Source organism: Papaver somniferum, chromosome 11, assembly GCF_003573695.1.
Source record: "Papaver somniferum cultivar HN1 chromosome 11, ASM357369v1, whole genome shotgun sequence".
NCBI classification, from domain to species: Eukaryota; Viridiplantae; Streptophyta; class Magnoliopsida; order Ranunculales; family Papaveraceae; genus Papaver; species Papaver somniferum.
Window position 1 is genome coordinate 83,649,035 of NC_039368.1, and position 16,654 is coordinate 83,665,688.

The 16,654-nt window shown below is 39.0% G+C and overlaps 2 protein-coding genes across 2 annotated transcripts; both read right to left on the reverse strand.

The window, feature by feature from the left end:
- Positions 1 to 602: 602 nt before the first annotated feature.
- LOC113320733 (EP1-like glycoprotein 2) lies at positions 603 to 2,002 on the reverse strand. Its single transcript, XM_026568626.1, has one exon. It carries the CDS (start codon positions 1,985 to 1,987, stop codon positions 662 to 664), a length of 1,326 nt encoding a protein of 441 aa, XP_026424411.1. The 5' UTR covers positions 1,988 to 2,002; the 3' UTR covers positions 603 to 661.
- A 13,255-nt stretch (positions 2,003 to 15,257) lies between these two features.
- Positions 15,258 to 15,848, reverse strand: LOC113324704. The gene has a single exon (XM_026572999.1). It carries the CDS (start codon positions 15,846 to 15,848, stop codon positions 15,258 to 15,260), a length of 591 nt encoding a protein of 196 aa, XP_026428784.1.
- Positions 15,849 to 16,654: the final 806 nt, after the last annotated feature.

Consider the following 16,654-nt stretch of genomic DNA (forward strand, 5'->3'; position numbering starts at 1 on the left):
CCGCGACTGTGGTTGCTCTAAGGGATAGTGGGAGCTCTTAACTTCTAGTTTTTTTAATACCTTTGAGAGCATTGCATACCTTGTAACCACACTCAAACATTAATAAACTCAACTACTCATTATTCTATGGATGCAGATGAATGTCAAACCACGAAAATCTTTTGTGTTCATGATAATTTAGTTGTACTTATCTTATTATCGTATTTATTTTCACGGTGACTTGCATCTTAAATACCTTGTTTACTTGATAGTATCAGTTCACCTGAGATATCTTCACTAATTGATATATGATCCTCTGAATTGTTTATATTAGGTAGATTATAGAAAAAATAATAATCACACTAAGGATGTCATTTTAGATGTGAATAACTTTTTCTTTTAATACAATAGACTTGACCAACATAAATAGTATTAAATTTTGTACACTTTTCTTATTTAAGAAATCATTTCTTTTCTAAAAAAAGTTGTTGTGCTTTCGAAAAGGAATATAACTTCGAAGCTGATAAAAATTAAGGTGCGGAAGCTAAAGCCTTGGTTTCAGGTTTGGCAGCTGCGGCCGGTAAAAGAGTTCAGTTGAATTTTGTATGTTCAATGCTTAACCCTTGAGAAACTATTTTCTTTTATTTCTAGATTTCCTCTAATATGGTACACACATTGTATATTAAACTTTAATGTAAGCAACGTGAGAAGTGTTAGCTACTTTGTTCAAAGTTCCCAACACTGGGGCTAACAAACACTTTGAAGATTCTTGTTTGTAGAAGAAGCCTAAACACTGGCAATCTTTGCTGCATTTACTTCTACACTCATCCAATTCTAAAGATCCTTCGCCTTTGTTATAATCATCCATAAAATGTTCGACACCTACGACTTTAAAGTAATCCACTTTATTGGCTTTACCATTATCACATTTACGTAGCGTTGGAGGTGCACAGTTCTTGGACCACCCTAGTAATCCATTAGCCGTTGGACAAGCAACACATTGTTCATCTTCACATACACCAAATGACCCACACCTGCTTGGTAACTTACACTGGCTTACACCATTGTTTCCATTTATTAAGTCGAACAAACTGAATGTCACTTCCCAAGCACCGTGAGATACTTTGTCGTAATATGTGTAGACCTTTAGACTACCATCGAACCCTAATCGGAGCAAAGACAGTGTACTGTTGTATTTGGGTCTAGTCAGAATTGATGTTCCAGTTGAAGAATTAGCTACGAAAAATTCAAATGTTAGCTCATACGCATAAGCTTCTTCCGATTCTGGTGTTGCGTTGAACAAGACCTGAGTCAGTACGCCTTGACTAGTTCCAAACCAGTCAGATGTGTAGTAGAGTAATGGCTTCTTAAGGTTTTTGCTTTTGAGATATAAATTAAGTCTGCTCTTTTCTAGAACAAAACTATAAGGACCCTCAGATCCATCAACATCAGATACACGACTAGTGATCCGATTCGGACCATTTGGACGTAAACCCTGACCAACCAAAAGAGTATCACTTGGATGCTCAAAACTCTGCCAAATATATTTTCCACTCTTATCATAAAGCACAATATTACCGTTTGACAAAAGATTAAGACCAACAACATCTTTGTTAGCTGTACCAGTCTGCCAAGCAATCTGACCATCAGCATCGGACAACACAAGGTTACCGTCTGTACCAAATGTCAATGTGGCATTTTCGCGAACTGGATTTCCACGGTTGGCGTCCCAAACCCATCTCATTATGGACTCGGATCGTACCAAACCCATTCTCAAAGCAAGGGTGAATGCATTAGGAGTCGTGTTATAGAAGCAGAGTTGGAAAGGAGAACTAAACAAATCAAGAGCACGGTAATTGGCATCATATTCGACTATATAATCGCCGAAATCTCCTTGATTTATGAATTTGAAGGTCTTAGAAGAAGGTACAGCGGACTCGGCTACAAAAGATGATGAGAAGAAGATGATAGTGAAGAAGAAAATAGAGAAAGGGATTAAGGAAGACATGTTGATGCTATCGTTTACATTTGATATTGCCTACTTATAGCAAAAAGATTAACCGGGTATGGAAGAGCTTTATGGGTCTCATTCCACTTAGAGGCACCTTATTTGACTCTGATGGGAGTGACAGATTGAGAGTGATCACGACAAAACCAAAAAGAAATTGTTACCATGTATGGCCATTGGCCGACAAGGTTTGAACTCTACATACTTTTTAAATTCCCATGGCCGTTTGAGCACTACCCTTATGCAGCCGGTTGTAGTGTGTTCTAGTTTGACTTTGCAGTATATTTCAAAATGCCGGAGTTCGTTTTCCTTTTGTACTTGAATACCTTTTTGAATATTGAGCCACTACTGAGTCACTAACCACTCTAGTCTAGACCTTATCCAAGATGGTTGGGCATTGGCCATCAAGAAACAGTGTCATAATTAGGATAAACTCTCTAACCTGCGGCACTCATGTAGCTATGGTACTAGTAATGGTGACCCTCAACTTTTACGTAACGTCATGCTGGCATTGAACAAGGAAATATTTTCATATTTCATTTTTTTTATTATGTGAGTCACAATTTATGCAAACAATTACGAGAATAATTGAATTCCAGAAACCAGTAATCTTAGATATGCTATTGTTATGGACCTTTAATTTTAATCATTCATTTTCTTCTTTATACCCCTCCATATCCATTGTATGGGCGAAATTTTGAATTTTCTTTGTACCAATAGATAGACGGAGTCCTATTTTCAAGATGAATTTTCTCGCAAATACCCTTATTTATTACACATAAAAAATTATGTTAGCATAAGACAAAGGATAAAATAAAAAAAAACATGAAAAATAATGAATTCAAGATAATTTTCTTAATCTAAGAGAATTGGTCTCTTCGACCATATATGTGGTAGGGAGGGAGTATAATCTTTCACTTTTTTTCTTTCACTTTTGTTTCTATTAACGAGGGATGATCATAAACTTTAGACCACAGTTTCATCTATGCTTCGTTTATTTTATAACCATCAAACATTTGAACACTTCATCACCAAAAATATATATTCGGCAAAGTTACTATAACAATGATGGATGAATATTTAGATTTTAAAGGTTGGGAACCATTTTCAAAGCCGAGAGTATCAAATGATACATCTTTTGATACTATGTCTGCAAATGTACAGGAGTTTGCTAAAAATGAAAAATCTCACGTGCCCAAATTATTAAATCATGATTCTCTCTTATTTCTATGTATGTTTGTCAAAAGAAAAATTCACTCCACAATACCTTGGTTCTTTTGTACGTGGAGAAGAGAAATAAAGAATTCACGTTCATAATAAAAGGATTGAATACCAAATTTCTCTTCCACGGAGGTGATGGTGATATGCAACAATTCACCACCGCTTGAGCGACGGTGAAATAGAACATTTCACTGCCATTCTAATGATAGTATAAAGCTTCCATGTCCATTTTTCTTCTTCTTGCAGTTTTGATTGTTTATTCTTATTGTTTTGATGTTAAGGTTGTTCCATTTGCTGCTCTCAAGGTAACGAAGAAACTCTTCCTATGTCCATATACTATTCAGTGTTCTCCGAACATCCCGAGAAGGAACATTTTCTAAAACTGATGGGTTTTGGGTCTGGAGAAAGAGATACAAACATGGTCTATGGGTGTTGAAAAGGCGCAAAGTTTTGTGGTCTTATAAAATCAGCAAAGAATAAGGACTTAGGTGGTTTCTACTCAAGGATCTTGGTAGAACTGTGTTCTTAATGAAGTGTTAAAAACACTAGTCACCAAGTGAAAGTTGAAAAACCATTTGTCTAAGGTCCACCAACGCTAGATGTTATAGCTATGCATTTTTTTCTTTTGTAAATTTGTGCAGACCACTTTACAATATGCTCTTGAAAAGCCTATACGAATCAATACATAGAAGAATTTTTTCTATTGCCGGAATCATCTAGTTGAAGTTTAGAAATAAGAGTGTATTTTATTTTTCCTTCCATTGGAATTAATGCTTCTCGTTCTCTTGTTCATGTACACCGAGAATATACAAATCCTGATTTCTTTTCACTTTCCGTGGACGAGAAATAAAAGTCCCAGGAAATAACCTATGTTTGTTTGCATATGTGACAAATATACTGAAAAGATTAATGCAATGGGCAAGGGTTCGAAAAAAAAATATGCATGATGGTCTAAAATGATTGAAATGGCTGGAGAGTTAATCAAGAGAGACTATCCTCTAAAGATGAGCTGTGTGTGTCTGCCAAATCTAGTGGCATCATATGTTTAAAGTTTAAACTACACACTCAAAGCAGATTTGGAATGATATAGGAGCCAATGCAATAAGAAGCCATAAAAAAGCCAAAAACAGCTCTAACAACAAAGAAATTTTTTTTACACAAGCCTTGCCAAGCAATAGCAATGAGTGCTCTTTCTCTTCTTCCTTGCACCCTGCAACTGGTTCTCGTTCAATCTGGAAAAAGAGGCATCTGGTTTTCACGCACATCAGAGTGTACGAGAAAGGTTTGCTTCCATAGATTTTTTGGATTCTAGTTCACCCTGGATAGTGTGATAAGTTCGTAACTCCTGAGTTTGTTCTGATTATTGAAACTCTTTGGCTCCCAATTTATGGCACAATGTTTTTGGTTAATGAATGTTCTTCAGAAGTTCTTAAAAACCTCTTCCCAGAATAATTTTTTGGTTAAATATCTCTAAGGTTTGTTAGATGATTATCTGTGGGAAAAAATTTACAAAATCAAAACGGATCTCAAACAGCTGAGTCGCGGACTAGGTCGCTATCTTTAAGGTGTTTCGCGACTCTGCCTCTTGATTGTGTGCTAGCAGTCGATTCTTGTCGAAAACCCTATGGGATAAAACAGCTGATAACTCTCTTGTTCGATTTCTCTGCACTGTGAGAAATCGAACCAACAACAACTCTTTCTACACTTGCTCACAACTCAAAATAGATGAAAAACAATTATATTTCATCTTCTCCAGAAACTGTTCTTTTATAACTCAAAAGAAATTAATACGGTTTTAATGAAAATCAAGTTTGCAATTAGTGTTCACTGAAAATCCTCCATAACAGTCACAAAACGGTAACAATATAATTACCAAAAATTAATAGAATTAATTGGAGAATATTAAGTTGAAAAAACCGTTTTTGGAAATCAAGAGTTTAATCTGCAAAAATTCAGTTTTTGAATCACCAGGCCTCCCAAGGCCCAAGGCCCCGTTCTCCCGGATTTAAATAAATAATATAGATATATAAATATACCTAGTTAAATTTCATGGGGTGAGACTTGAACCCAAGTCTAAGTGTGGGAGCCCAAAATAATACCACCACATTATTTCTCTAAGTTTGATATAAATTAAAAGACTATGTTTTTAAATATATATATCCCAACATTATCAAATTGTAAGATAAGCCTTGAACAACACCTAAAGATAATTTGAATAAAAAATTTCAGACGACTTTGAAAAATATCTCTAGAGTTTGTTTTTCATTATCGGAGTTGAGAGTAAGAACCAAAGATTTTCTTATCGAGAATCATGTAATAGTTTATATAGGGTGAATTTGTCCGATTCGGTTGATACTTTAGACTCGTCTCCCTTTGCTGAGTTGAACCCGATTTTTCCATTCCCGTGATCCAAAAACTCCCTCCCTATAACAAAAGTGTTTTTTATAAGCAACGGACCGAGAAATTACATATTGTCGTCCCTATGATCCAAATAGGGGCAAAAACCAAGCCATATGGCTTACGTTAGTTTTAGCCCATTGAGCTAGATCGTGAGCGACTCCATTTGCAACACGGTTAACAAATATAAATGACATAAATTTAAACTGGATAATTAAGGTTTTAATGTCCTGTAACAGACAGTGGGTTCTCTGATTTTCCATAAAGGTCTTCTTGTTTATTTGCTCCAAAATAACAAAAGCGTCGCTCTCAACAATGATTCTATCAAGCCTCTTTCCCAAAGCCACTATCAAGGCATCTCTGATTGCTCGAGTCTCTGCTTCTTCTGCAGAGAAACATACCATGTAAATTGACTGAACATAAATAAATGCAGGAGCGGAGTTAGGATTTTGAAAAAAGGTGGACAAACCAAAATCCACCGTACACAGACAAAAACTCAAAAAAAAAATCATTACACATGATATCCACTCCAAAAATAATTTTCTCCTAAACGAACCCTCTGATATTCACTCCAAAAACTTCAAAACCGTTAACCCTGGTAGTAATTAAGGAGTTGGCCTAAATCTGCAATAAATTCTTCTTCGAATGATCGGTGATCCTCTCATGGATGTTTTTGAAGTGTGCACAGTTGATAGATAATGGGATTCTCGGTTTTTGTTTAGCTTTAACATAGGGAGCTTTCTAAAAGGGGTGCAAAGTTATTTTTATTGGGGGTGCAAAAATTCTAAACTTCAATTTTGGGCCTAGAGAAATTGATACCCAGTAAAGGAGTTTGGTAACCACGGTGGGCAATTGCACACCCACCCTTTCATGTGCCTCCGCCCCTGAATAAATGTATGGTTTGAATCTCTAAGAATGAAAGCCATTCCTCCACTCTGAGAGTTTGGGTTCCAAGCACCATCAGTATTTATTTTGGTCCAATCCTTAGGTGGGACGACCAGAGATGAATCTAGTTGCGGTGAAGAGATTGCAGATATTCTCTGTAGCGATGGGGTTTTAATATAGCTCAGCATCATTGATTTTGCTCTTGCTAAAACAGCAGCCGGTTCTTCTAATTTCTCATTATGAACTAAATCATTCCGGTTAGTCCAGATGGACCACATCAAGCACACAATTAGTGGGAATTTATCGATTCTATCAGATGCATCTTTATAAGGATTGAGCTGAAGCCAAAATCTAACCCAGTGGTAAAAAGTGAAATTTTGAAACTGGTTTGTTTGTACATTTCCATGTCTCCAAACTCTAACTCTAGTAAGACAATTGCAGGTTACCAGGATGTGCATAATCGTTTCAAATTTAATTTTGCATCTTGGACATCTATAATCAGATATATGAATGTGTGAAGAGCTCCATTCAACTATAATCAGATATATAATCTTTCACCTTGTCGTGTGTGAAGGGAGACACCGGACTTACTGCAGTTTTCTCCCACAATATATCCCGAGTAGCAATCCAATGGCCTTTAGGTGCGTTCTCAATATCGGAATAGGTGCAAAGTAATGTGGGTCCCTGTTTTTTCTCTCTTGCAGGATGTTTTACGGAAATATCCGTCGGTCAAGCGATCATTTCGGTGAGAGTTCTAACAGACCTTCGTCCAAGGCTTGAAACTTTTACAGTCTTAATGAATCTAACTCATAATGTTAAATTTTAATGTTTCTAATTAGCTTTGGGGTTCCCCCAAATATTCGGCAAACCATTTTTCTCCGATTAACAAACGAAAAGTACTCCATAAAGAAGCCTGACAATTTAGAGTTGCTTGCAATAAATAGGTACAAAAACAGATACTGTACATTTTATTCATTCAACTCACAATAGACTTACATGTAGATAACCCAAAATGATGAACATATACAAACTTGTAATTTTTTGATCAATGGACCTCCACCAAGTAATGCAACCATAGCTGTGATGATACTGGCATGAACTATTGCACCTCCTGATACCTTCTCAGTACCTTTTGATCCAGTACCGTCAGTAGTACTTTCGTATTGTGCAGCGCACATTGCAATAAGAGCAAAGGACATTATTAGAACGAATATGGCTCGTGTGATAGCCATCATTAAGCTCTAAAATGGATGGTAAAGTAACTCTATGAAATTAAGATCTATAAATCAATGAGAGAATAGATCCTGAACTTATAGGGTCAAGGTTTTAGCTTGCAGGCATACGTAAACAATAGTGGTGGTTCTCAACTGTTGAATTAGAATTGTGTTGCCAGTTGGATGGATAATATCTTGCACGTCTAGTTTCTAGAATTTGTTGTATAAGATATCAAAGACCATTTACGCCGCATATGTAAATTCTAAATGTAATGTAAATAAGGGGGTAAGTTGACGCTGAGATGATTCTTGCCAGCACGTCTGAGGCTTGTAGCTTTCAGAGTCTTGATGATCATAGGAATTTTTGAATAAATTTTACAGATGCCCAACACTTTAGAGTCTGACGGAAACAATTCTATTAATTCAACTGAAAATAAATTTACATGTATTTACGTAAGTAACAAACCCTTCAAATTGATGATCCAAAATGATGAACATGTACATAACTTGTAAAAAATTTGATTAAACAAAGATCAATATACTTCCAAGTAATGCAACCATAGCTGTCATGCCACTGGCGTAAATAATTGCACCTCCCGATCCTTTCTTAGTATGATCACCAGTACCTTTTGATCCAGTTGCACTGTCAGGAGCATCATTATAGGCAGCAACGAACACTGCAATAAGTGTAATTGATATTAAGAGAACGAATATGGTTCGTGACATAGCCATGATCAATAAGCTCTAGTTGGATAGTAATTTTATGATAAATCTATAAATCAATAAGATCCTGTATTTATACTGTTGCTAGGTTATGTGGTTGCCGGCCAGAAATTGGTAGGGATAATATCAAGCCGATCTGTTCTTGATCATTTTATAAGAAATCAAAGACGGTTTCCGTCTACAAAATTTCTCCTTTATTTAACAAAACACCTTGCACGTCTATTTCAAATTTGCTGTATGAAGTATGAACCAAATATGTCGCCAGAAACGTTGTACTGCATCTTTATTTATTAGCAAATAATGGATGAGCTCATAGGATTTGCATTTTATAGTGTATGCAATGCCTGCGAAATTTTGGTTGGAACTCATTTCTGTCACAATCTGTCGACATTACTGCCGTCAAAAGTCAAAACCACCAAGTCAACACCATGAAACCACCACAATACCTAACTTTCTCCCACAAGGCCACTACTGCAACCTTGTTACCTAAACTTTAACAAAAACAAAAACAGAAGTACAATTATTACTTACACCCCATAATGACATCTTCCAATCTAAATTTTAATTGTAAGCACATTACCTTTATTAGCCAAATTTACATTGATTTCCCTTATGCACTGTTTGTATGGTAAAATATCCTCTACCTCAACCACGAATTTAATGGTGATTTGTTGATGATGGATCCGCTGTTTTTTTCTCCAAGTAAATTGTGTTGGGGGTACCTGCAAAAACCCCTCTGATGCTTAAGTTAGCTTAGGTTTTTCACAGATTAGTTTAGTGGGGAAGATTGCATATCTTTTAGGGTGGTGGACCCCTCTATTTATATGTTGCATGCCTCCTGGCATAAATTGCATTCATTTTCCCTGCATGCCTCCTCAATCATAAATTGTATTGATTTTCTCTGCATGCCTCCTGGCATATTCCAGAACATATTCTAGAACCTTCAAGAACATTCCTCTGGATTATGGAACTAGCTAAGCAAAATGGGTGTAAGAGATCATATGCCCAAGAAATAGTGTAAAATGTCAAGCCCAAGAAGAGAAGTTTGCTTAAGCCCACAATGGGGCATAAAAATCCGCAAGGGTTAATGGCTTGGGCTGAAATATCAGTGAGCCAACAGCTGGACTCGTCTAGGCTCAGCGAGCCAACTCACTCCAACTAGGTGGGTGTAAACATCCTCCAGTGTAAACGATCGGGGCGTAAAAATCCAAGGACTATAAAAGTAAAACACGCCGCGAAGTACAGGAACACATCACTGTGGCCGGCCGGAAATGGCCGCCGACACCTGTTGTTGTACCCTCTATGTTTGTAACCTGTTATGGGTTAAGAAGTTCGGGTTCCCCAATTCTACTGGCGACTGATTTCGTATCGTTCTGGAGTGTTGCAGAGCTCGCCCCCAAGTGCGTTGTTCGGAGTGTTACGCAACTTGCTCCCAGGAATGTAATGATTGCGCTGGAGTGTTACATAACTCGCCCTCAAATGTCTGAGGTGATATATAACTCGCCCCCAGTATGTAGTGGTGTCATGCTGATCAATGCTCGCGCAAGGGTGCACTTCCCTGCTGCATTTTGCTCGCGCATGGAATGAGGAGTTGAGTTTTTCTGCTATCTTGAATTCGCGCAGGGGGCCAATCCTACTATTCAAGATGCGCGCAGAGTTGAGATGTTTACATTTTCACATGCCTGGACAGATGAAAATGTTCGCGACATTTACTGATGTCACATATGATGGGGGTACGTTTGGAACGGGAAAAAAATGCTCGAACTGTGCATTTGCCCTATTTGCAAGGTGTTGGAGATGTTGTTGACAGCAGGCTCGAAGTGCTCTTTCCTTTCCATTAGGGACTGATTGTGGATTCTAACATCCACAGTATCTTATAATTAATTACGAACAATTTTGATAGAGTGTGAAATACCAAAATAATGTTGAATTAAATTTCTGAATTGAAATAACAAGATAAGTACCTACTGCTCGAAAATAGCTGCCTCGTTAAAACCTTTACGTGGAAAACCCAGTGGGATAAAACTATCATAAAGGAAAAAGAGTGCAGCACAACAGGATTGAAACTACTCTTATGCGAATGTAGTTAATGATAAAACTTCTTCAAATGGAACGAATTCCATGGCTTCCATGGTTTTGAATCTTGAGTACCATCGAGGTTCCTTAGGTAGTAGGAGTCACGAAATTCTGGCATGTTCACTATGTATGGACCTTCCCAGTTTGCTCTGAGCTTCCCACAATTTGGTTATATTGTGGTTGCCCGGGTTTTCTTCAAGACATATTCCCCTGGTTTGAATGGTCGTTCTCTAACTTTTCGATCATAGCTTAGCTTGATTGCCTGCTGGTACCAGACCAACTGATGTAAGGATGTTTCTCTTTGTTATTCCAGCAACTCTTTATCCAAAGCCAGTATGCTGTCATTTTTCCCCGATTTGACAGCACGAGTTTTGGTAGTCTTTAGATGTACCTCGGTGGGTATGACTACCTCTGTCCCATAAGCCAGCGTGAATGGGGAAAATCCAGTGGATCTTTTTGGGGTTGTTCAATAGGACCATAAGACTCCTCGGAACTCTTCAGTCCATTTTCCCTTCGCCTTCTCCAGCCTTTTCTTGAGATTGTCCATTATAATGCGATTGGTCGTTTCTACCTGCCCGTTGCTATGAGCATAATAAGGAATTGAGAAATTGTGGCAAATATTCAGGTTCTTGCAGAATTCTTTGATCGCTCCAGAATCGAACTGCTTCACATTGTCTAAAACTAACTCGTCTGGGATTCCACATCTACAGACGATATTCTCCCATATGAACCTTTTCACATCATGTCTAGTAACATGTACCAATGACATTGCTTCGACCCATTTGGTGAAATAATCAGTAGCGACTAGTACGAATTTAACGCCTCCGGGAGCTTTGGGAAGTGGTCCTATGATGTCTAGTCCCCACTTAGCGAACGACCATGGACTTAAAACTGGATGCAATTCGTTGGCAAGCCTCTTAGGAATTGGAGCGTGCTCTTGGCATGACACACATTTCTGCGCGTATTCTTTAGCATCTTTCTGCATGTATGTCCAGAAGTACCCTTGGGTAAGTATCCTGTGCGCGAGACTGTGCCCTCCAGAATTGTTGCCACATATTCTTTCATGAGCCTCCGCCAATATCCGTTGATCTTCTTCAGCTGATATGCATCGCAAAAATGGCTTCAAAGCTACAGGTTTGCGGTATATATGTCCCTCGTTCAATAAATATCTCCATGCATTCTTCTTCACTGTTGAAGCGAGATGCTCATCTCTGGGATTTCACCGGTTGTCAAATATCGAGCAAAAGGTTGACGCCAGTCTGAAGTGTTTTCAGTAGGATTGCTTGAATCATATATCACTGGACTGTCAACATCCATATTGATGTCAATGTTCTAGCCATATCTATGTGCTGATGTAGTTTCCCTCTCGCCCCCACTAGCGTGTTCGAGAGCCGGAACAAAGTGGATGTCGGAGATGCTAGGTAACTCTTGGAAATCCACTACTACGAAACGGGTGGTATCAATATCGACTTCGGAAGATAGATATGCTAAAACATCTGCGTGCCTGTTTTCCAACCGTGGTCGCTGCCCAATAGAGAACCGGTCGAATTAATTTCCAACTCTCTCATATGATCCAAATATAAGGCCATCATCTCTTCCTTGGCTCTGTAGGTCCCTAGAAACTGGTTAACTACTAGCATAGAATCAGTTACCAGCTTCACGTTCTTCGCGTCTAACTGTTTGGCAGCTTTTAAACCGATAGTTGTTGCTTCATATTCATCTTCATTGTTTGAAGCTCGAAAGCCCAATCTGGTCGCTTTCTCGATCCTCGAACCTTCGGGAGTAAGGATGACACATCCAACTCCATCTCCACCAACTTTTGATGACCCATCAGTGAACACAGTCCATAGCGGCTCAAGTGTATCAACCTCCATTGCGGACTCGCCCCCAGTCTGATCAGTGACTGACTCTATGGGTTTGAACAACTCCTCTTCTACTCCGACAACCGTTTCTATGTCGTCCACAGGAAAATCTGCTAGCAGTGCAGCCAAAACTGGGGGAGTTAACAAATACTGTTTGATCTCATTGAAATCTTTTTTGCACTCATCCGTCCAACCAAAATTCACTGCTTTCTTCAAAACATCAAAGAATGGTTTAAATCGATCCGACGAGCGTGAAATGAAACGATTTAAAGCTGTTAATCGTCCCTCTAGCTTCTGGACCTCCTTCTTTGTTCTTGGGGATGGCATCTCTCTGATGGCTCTGATTTGCTTCAGATTCTCCTCGATTCCTCCGTGCGTTATCAAGTATCCAAGGAACTTTCCCGAGGATAGCCCGAATGAACATTTTGCTGGATTGAGCTTCATACGATATTTCCTCAAGATATCAAACATCTTCTGCAGATCAAGAAAATGCGACTCATTTTGATCAGATTTCACTACCATATCGTCGATATATTCTTCAATCGTCTTCCCAATTAGGGATGCACATGAATCGGTTTGGGTCGGTTTTGGCCCCACCCACCACCCAACCCATTGATGGTGGGTAACGAAAGTTGTCACTCGCAACCAACCCAACATTACAACGGGTTGGTTTTCACCCGACCCACATTATGGTGGGTTGGATCGGGTGGGTGGTGGGTTACCCACCATAAAATACAATGAACATTACACTACAGTTACAGATTTACAAATCGAAGAGAAAGTGAAGAAAAGAAACTGAGTCTGAGTCTGAGAGGAAGAGAAGAGGCTGCTGCTGAAGGGATTCAAGGGAACTGAAGAGAAGTTAGCGATGATTAGGGTTTGGGCATTATATATCATTACTTCAACGGCTGTGGTTCATCTAGGATAGGTGATCTAAGGGTTATAATTAACTTAAAAAAATTTAGGTAGGTGGGTGGGTTGGGTCGGGTGAGGGAAGCTGTCACCCACAGTCGACCCACCATACGACGGGTTTTGATGTTGTGATCCATAGTCGACCCGCTCCTAGGTGGGTTGGGTCGGTGTGGGTAATTTCAGGCGGGTGTGGGTTGGGTTGGTGGGTTGAGTCGGTTTTGTGCAGCCCTATTCCCAATCAGATCCTTGAACATATGGTCTACCAAATGTTGATAGGTCGCCCCTGTGTTCTTTAGACCGAATGGAATTACAGTATAGCAGTAAACTCCTATGTCAGTCACAAATGCAGTATGCTCTTGATCTTCCTCGAACAAAGGTATTTGGTTATACCCCGAAAAACCGTCCATGAATGAGAGTCTCCCTACCCTGAGGTTGCATCCACCAAATCTCTTATCCACAGTAGCGGGTACGGATCACTCGGACATGCTTTATTCAAATCAGTAAAATCGATACAGACATGAATTTTACCATTCTTCTTTGGAACGGGTATAACATTAGACAGCCAGCGAGGATATTGCACTGGTCGAATAAAGCCTGCTTCCAACAGCTTTTCGACTTCTACAGTAACTCCATCTTTTTTGCTTTGCGCCATATTTCTGATTTTCTGACGAACTGGATGGAACTTCTCATCGATATTTAGCATGTTGCAAGCTACATTCGGATCTATCCCAGGCATCTCAGCAAAACTCCATGCGAAAACTTTGGCGTTTTCCCTTAGCAATGTAATAAAACCATCATGTTCGTTTGCAGGAAGATCTGCCCCTACGAACGTTGTTTTGTGCTTCTTATCTCCAATCTTGACCTCGATCAGTTTCTCAACTGTTGGGGGTTCAGCTGCGTCCTCTCCCATATATGATTCTGGAGGGAGAGGATTCTGTAATTTCTATTTCTGTTCGACTCGTAGGATTTGGTTCGCGCTAACTTCTGACTTCTTGTACTCATCCATAGCATTCTCGTGACGCTTTCGGCCGGTCATCTGGTCGCTTCTAACTTTCACGACTCCTTCAGGGGTAATAAACTTCAGACACTGATGATATGAGGATGTGACCGCACCGATCTTATGCAGTCAGTCTCGTCCTATAATCGCATTGTAGGGAGATCGAAAATCAAGCAACAAGAAATTGCCTAAAATTGACTTGTCAGCCACTGTTATAGGTATCTTCACTTTTCCAATCGCCTTTGTAACTTCTCCACTGAAACCGATAATTGGATTTTCATCCTCTTAGATCAAGTCGTGTGGGAGATTCATATAGGAATAGGCTCCTGAAAACATCACGCTCACTGATCTTCCTGTATCCACTAGAATATGGTGTACACGAAACATGCCAATCCAAGCAGTTATAACGATAGCATCATTGTGGGGAGCATATACACCTATCATATCTGCTTTAGAGAACTCGATCTTTGTTCATCCAAGCTCCCGAATTTCTTCTCCATTTCCATTGACAAAATCGATATGATTTTTCAAGTACCATTCTTTTAACTGTCTGAGCTTTCTCCTGGTCTCATCTTCCGATGCCTGCCTGGTCATTAAATGGATCCTGGTGTGACTGACGTTAATCACATGTGCGTTAATCACATGTGTTGTGCCACATTGTCCAGGACCCTTCCCAAAATCCTTTTTCAGTTCTCTTGTAGCTTTCCAGCGTCTATCATTCGCTGGACCCCGATCTGTAAAGAGCGAAAATTCTCGAACTTGTGACCATGGTCTTTGTGAAAGTTGCAGTATTTGATCTTATCACGTTTATCATGTGTCCCCGATGGAAAAGGCCGAGGGGGGCTAAAATCCTTGCTTATTTTCTCATACTACTCTGTAAGCCATATGTTCAACGGTGTCAGCTTCATATCATGATATTTATGATATCCAGTTTTTATTCGTTCACCTTGGTTGTTCTCCCGAACTTCACCTCGATCGTTATGCTATTCGCTCGAACGGTTCTTTGACTTGTCTTTCTTCCCATCATTTGGATGATTGGATGATCTGTTAACATCTCTTGTCTCTCGAGATTTGGAGTCATCCTCAACTCGAGCGTATTCTTCTGCTGGATCATACAGTTCTTCCAGAGTCTTTGGTGGTATCTTGACTAAGGAACCGTACACACCTCTTTGATCATATTGGTATTCCTGTTTGTAAGCTTCGATTACGATTTGGTCGTTGGCACCATCCACATCAGCCAAATCTTGCTTGAAGCGTCGAGTAAACTGTCTGATGCTTTCTTCCTTCCGAATTCCTATAAGGAACAATGTGTGGCATCCCTTCCAATCACGTCTGTTGTACTTGTAGTGAAAGAATAATTCTCCAACCATCTCATGGTAAGTAACGATCGACTGTGTCGGGAGCTGATTGAACCACTTTATTGATCTACCAGCCAGTGACCGTGGAAACATTTTGCACATCAACTCATCGATGTACTGCCGTAGAGTCATGGAAGTTTCATAGTGTAAAACATGCTTATCTGGATCATCCGTTTTCTCATCGAATTCTGGCAACTTTGGAACTTGAAAATTCATTGGCGGACGGAATTCTCTGATATTCAGTTTGAAAGGAGCTCATGCGGCTCGATGCAACCTGTCTATCCTTTCTTCTCTGGAGTGCTTTTTCGACATTACTTTCTCGATCATCTTGTGATGTAATTTTGTAGTGGTAAGTAAAGTGTTCGTTTCTCGGACTTATTGGGACTGATTTCAGATTTAAAAATGGAAAACAATAAAAATAAAGACAATATATACACAAGGTTTGTCACAATGTCAAGAGATTACTCAGACTCAGGATTCCACCAAACCTCATACATGTGGTTCAAAAATTAATTCTTAGACAATTATAGCTCTTGTTTACTGACTCTAATTCTTTGATAGGATAGATTTTAAAAATATTAACTGTAAATCACTAGCATGATGCATCAAAAGCACTTAGACCAAGCATACATCATCATACGGCTTCACAACTAATTAAGAAAAATCATAAAACGATTAAATTAATGCAAAAAGTCATAAAAATAATTAAATATAATTACCATATGCATGAAATATGGCTTTTTCCGTCATCCCAGTGTTGGGGTTTAGCTCCTCATATTAATCACTTGCTCAAAATACATGTTTGTTGCTCAAAAGTTGATTAAAAGAGTGAAAGGTATAAAGCAGCTGATTTGCAACATCGTAAAAGTGTTACAGATCTCTGGTACAAAGAGGAACAATGATTACCTGTTGTATATAAACGTTACTTCTCTTCTGCTGTTGAACAACGATACTATTCTGCGACTGTTTTTCGTGCGTCAATGTTCTTCGTGTTCTTGAGATGTGCAGCAGCAGCAGAAACA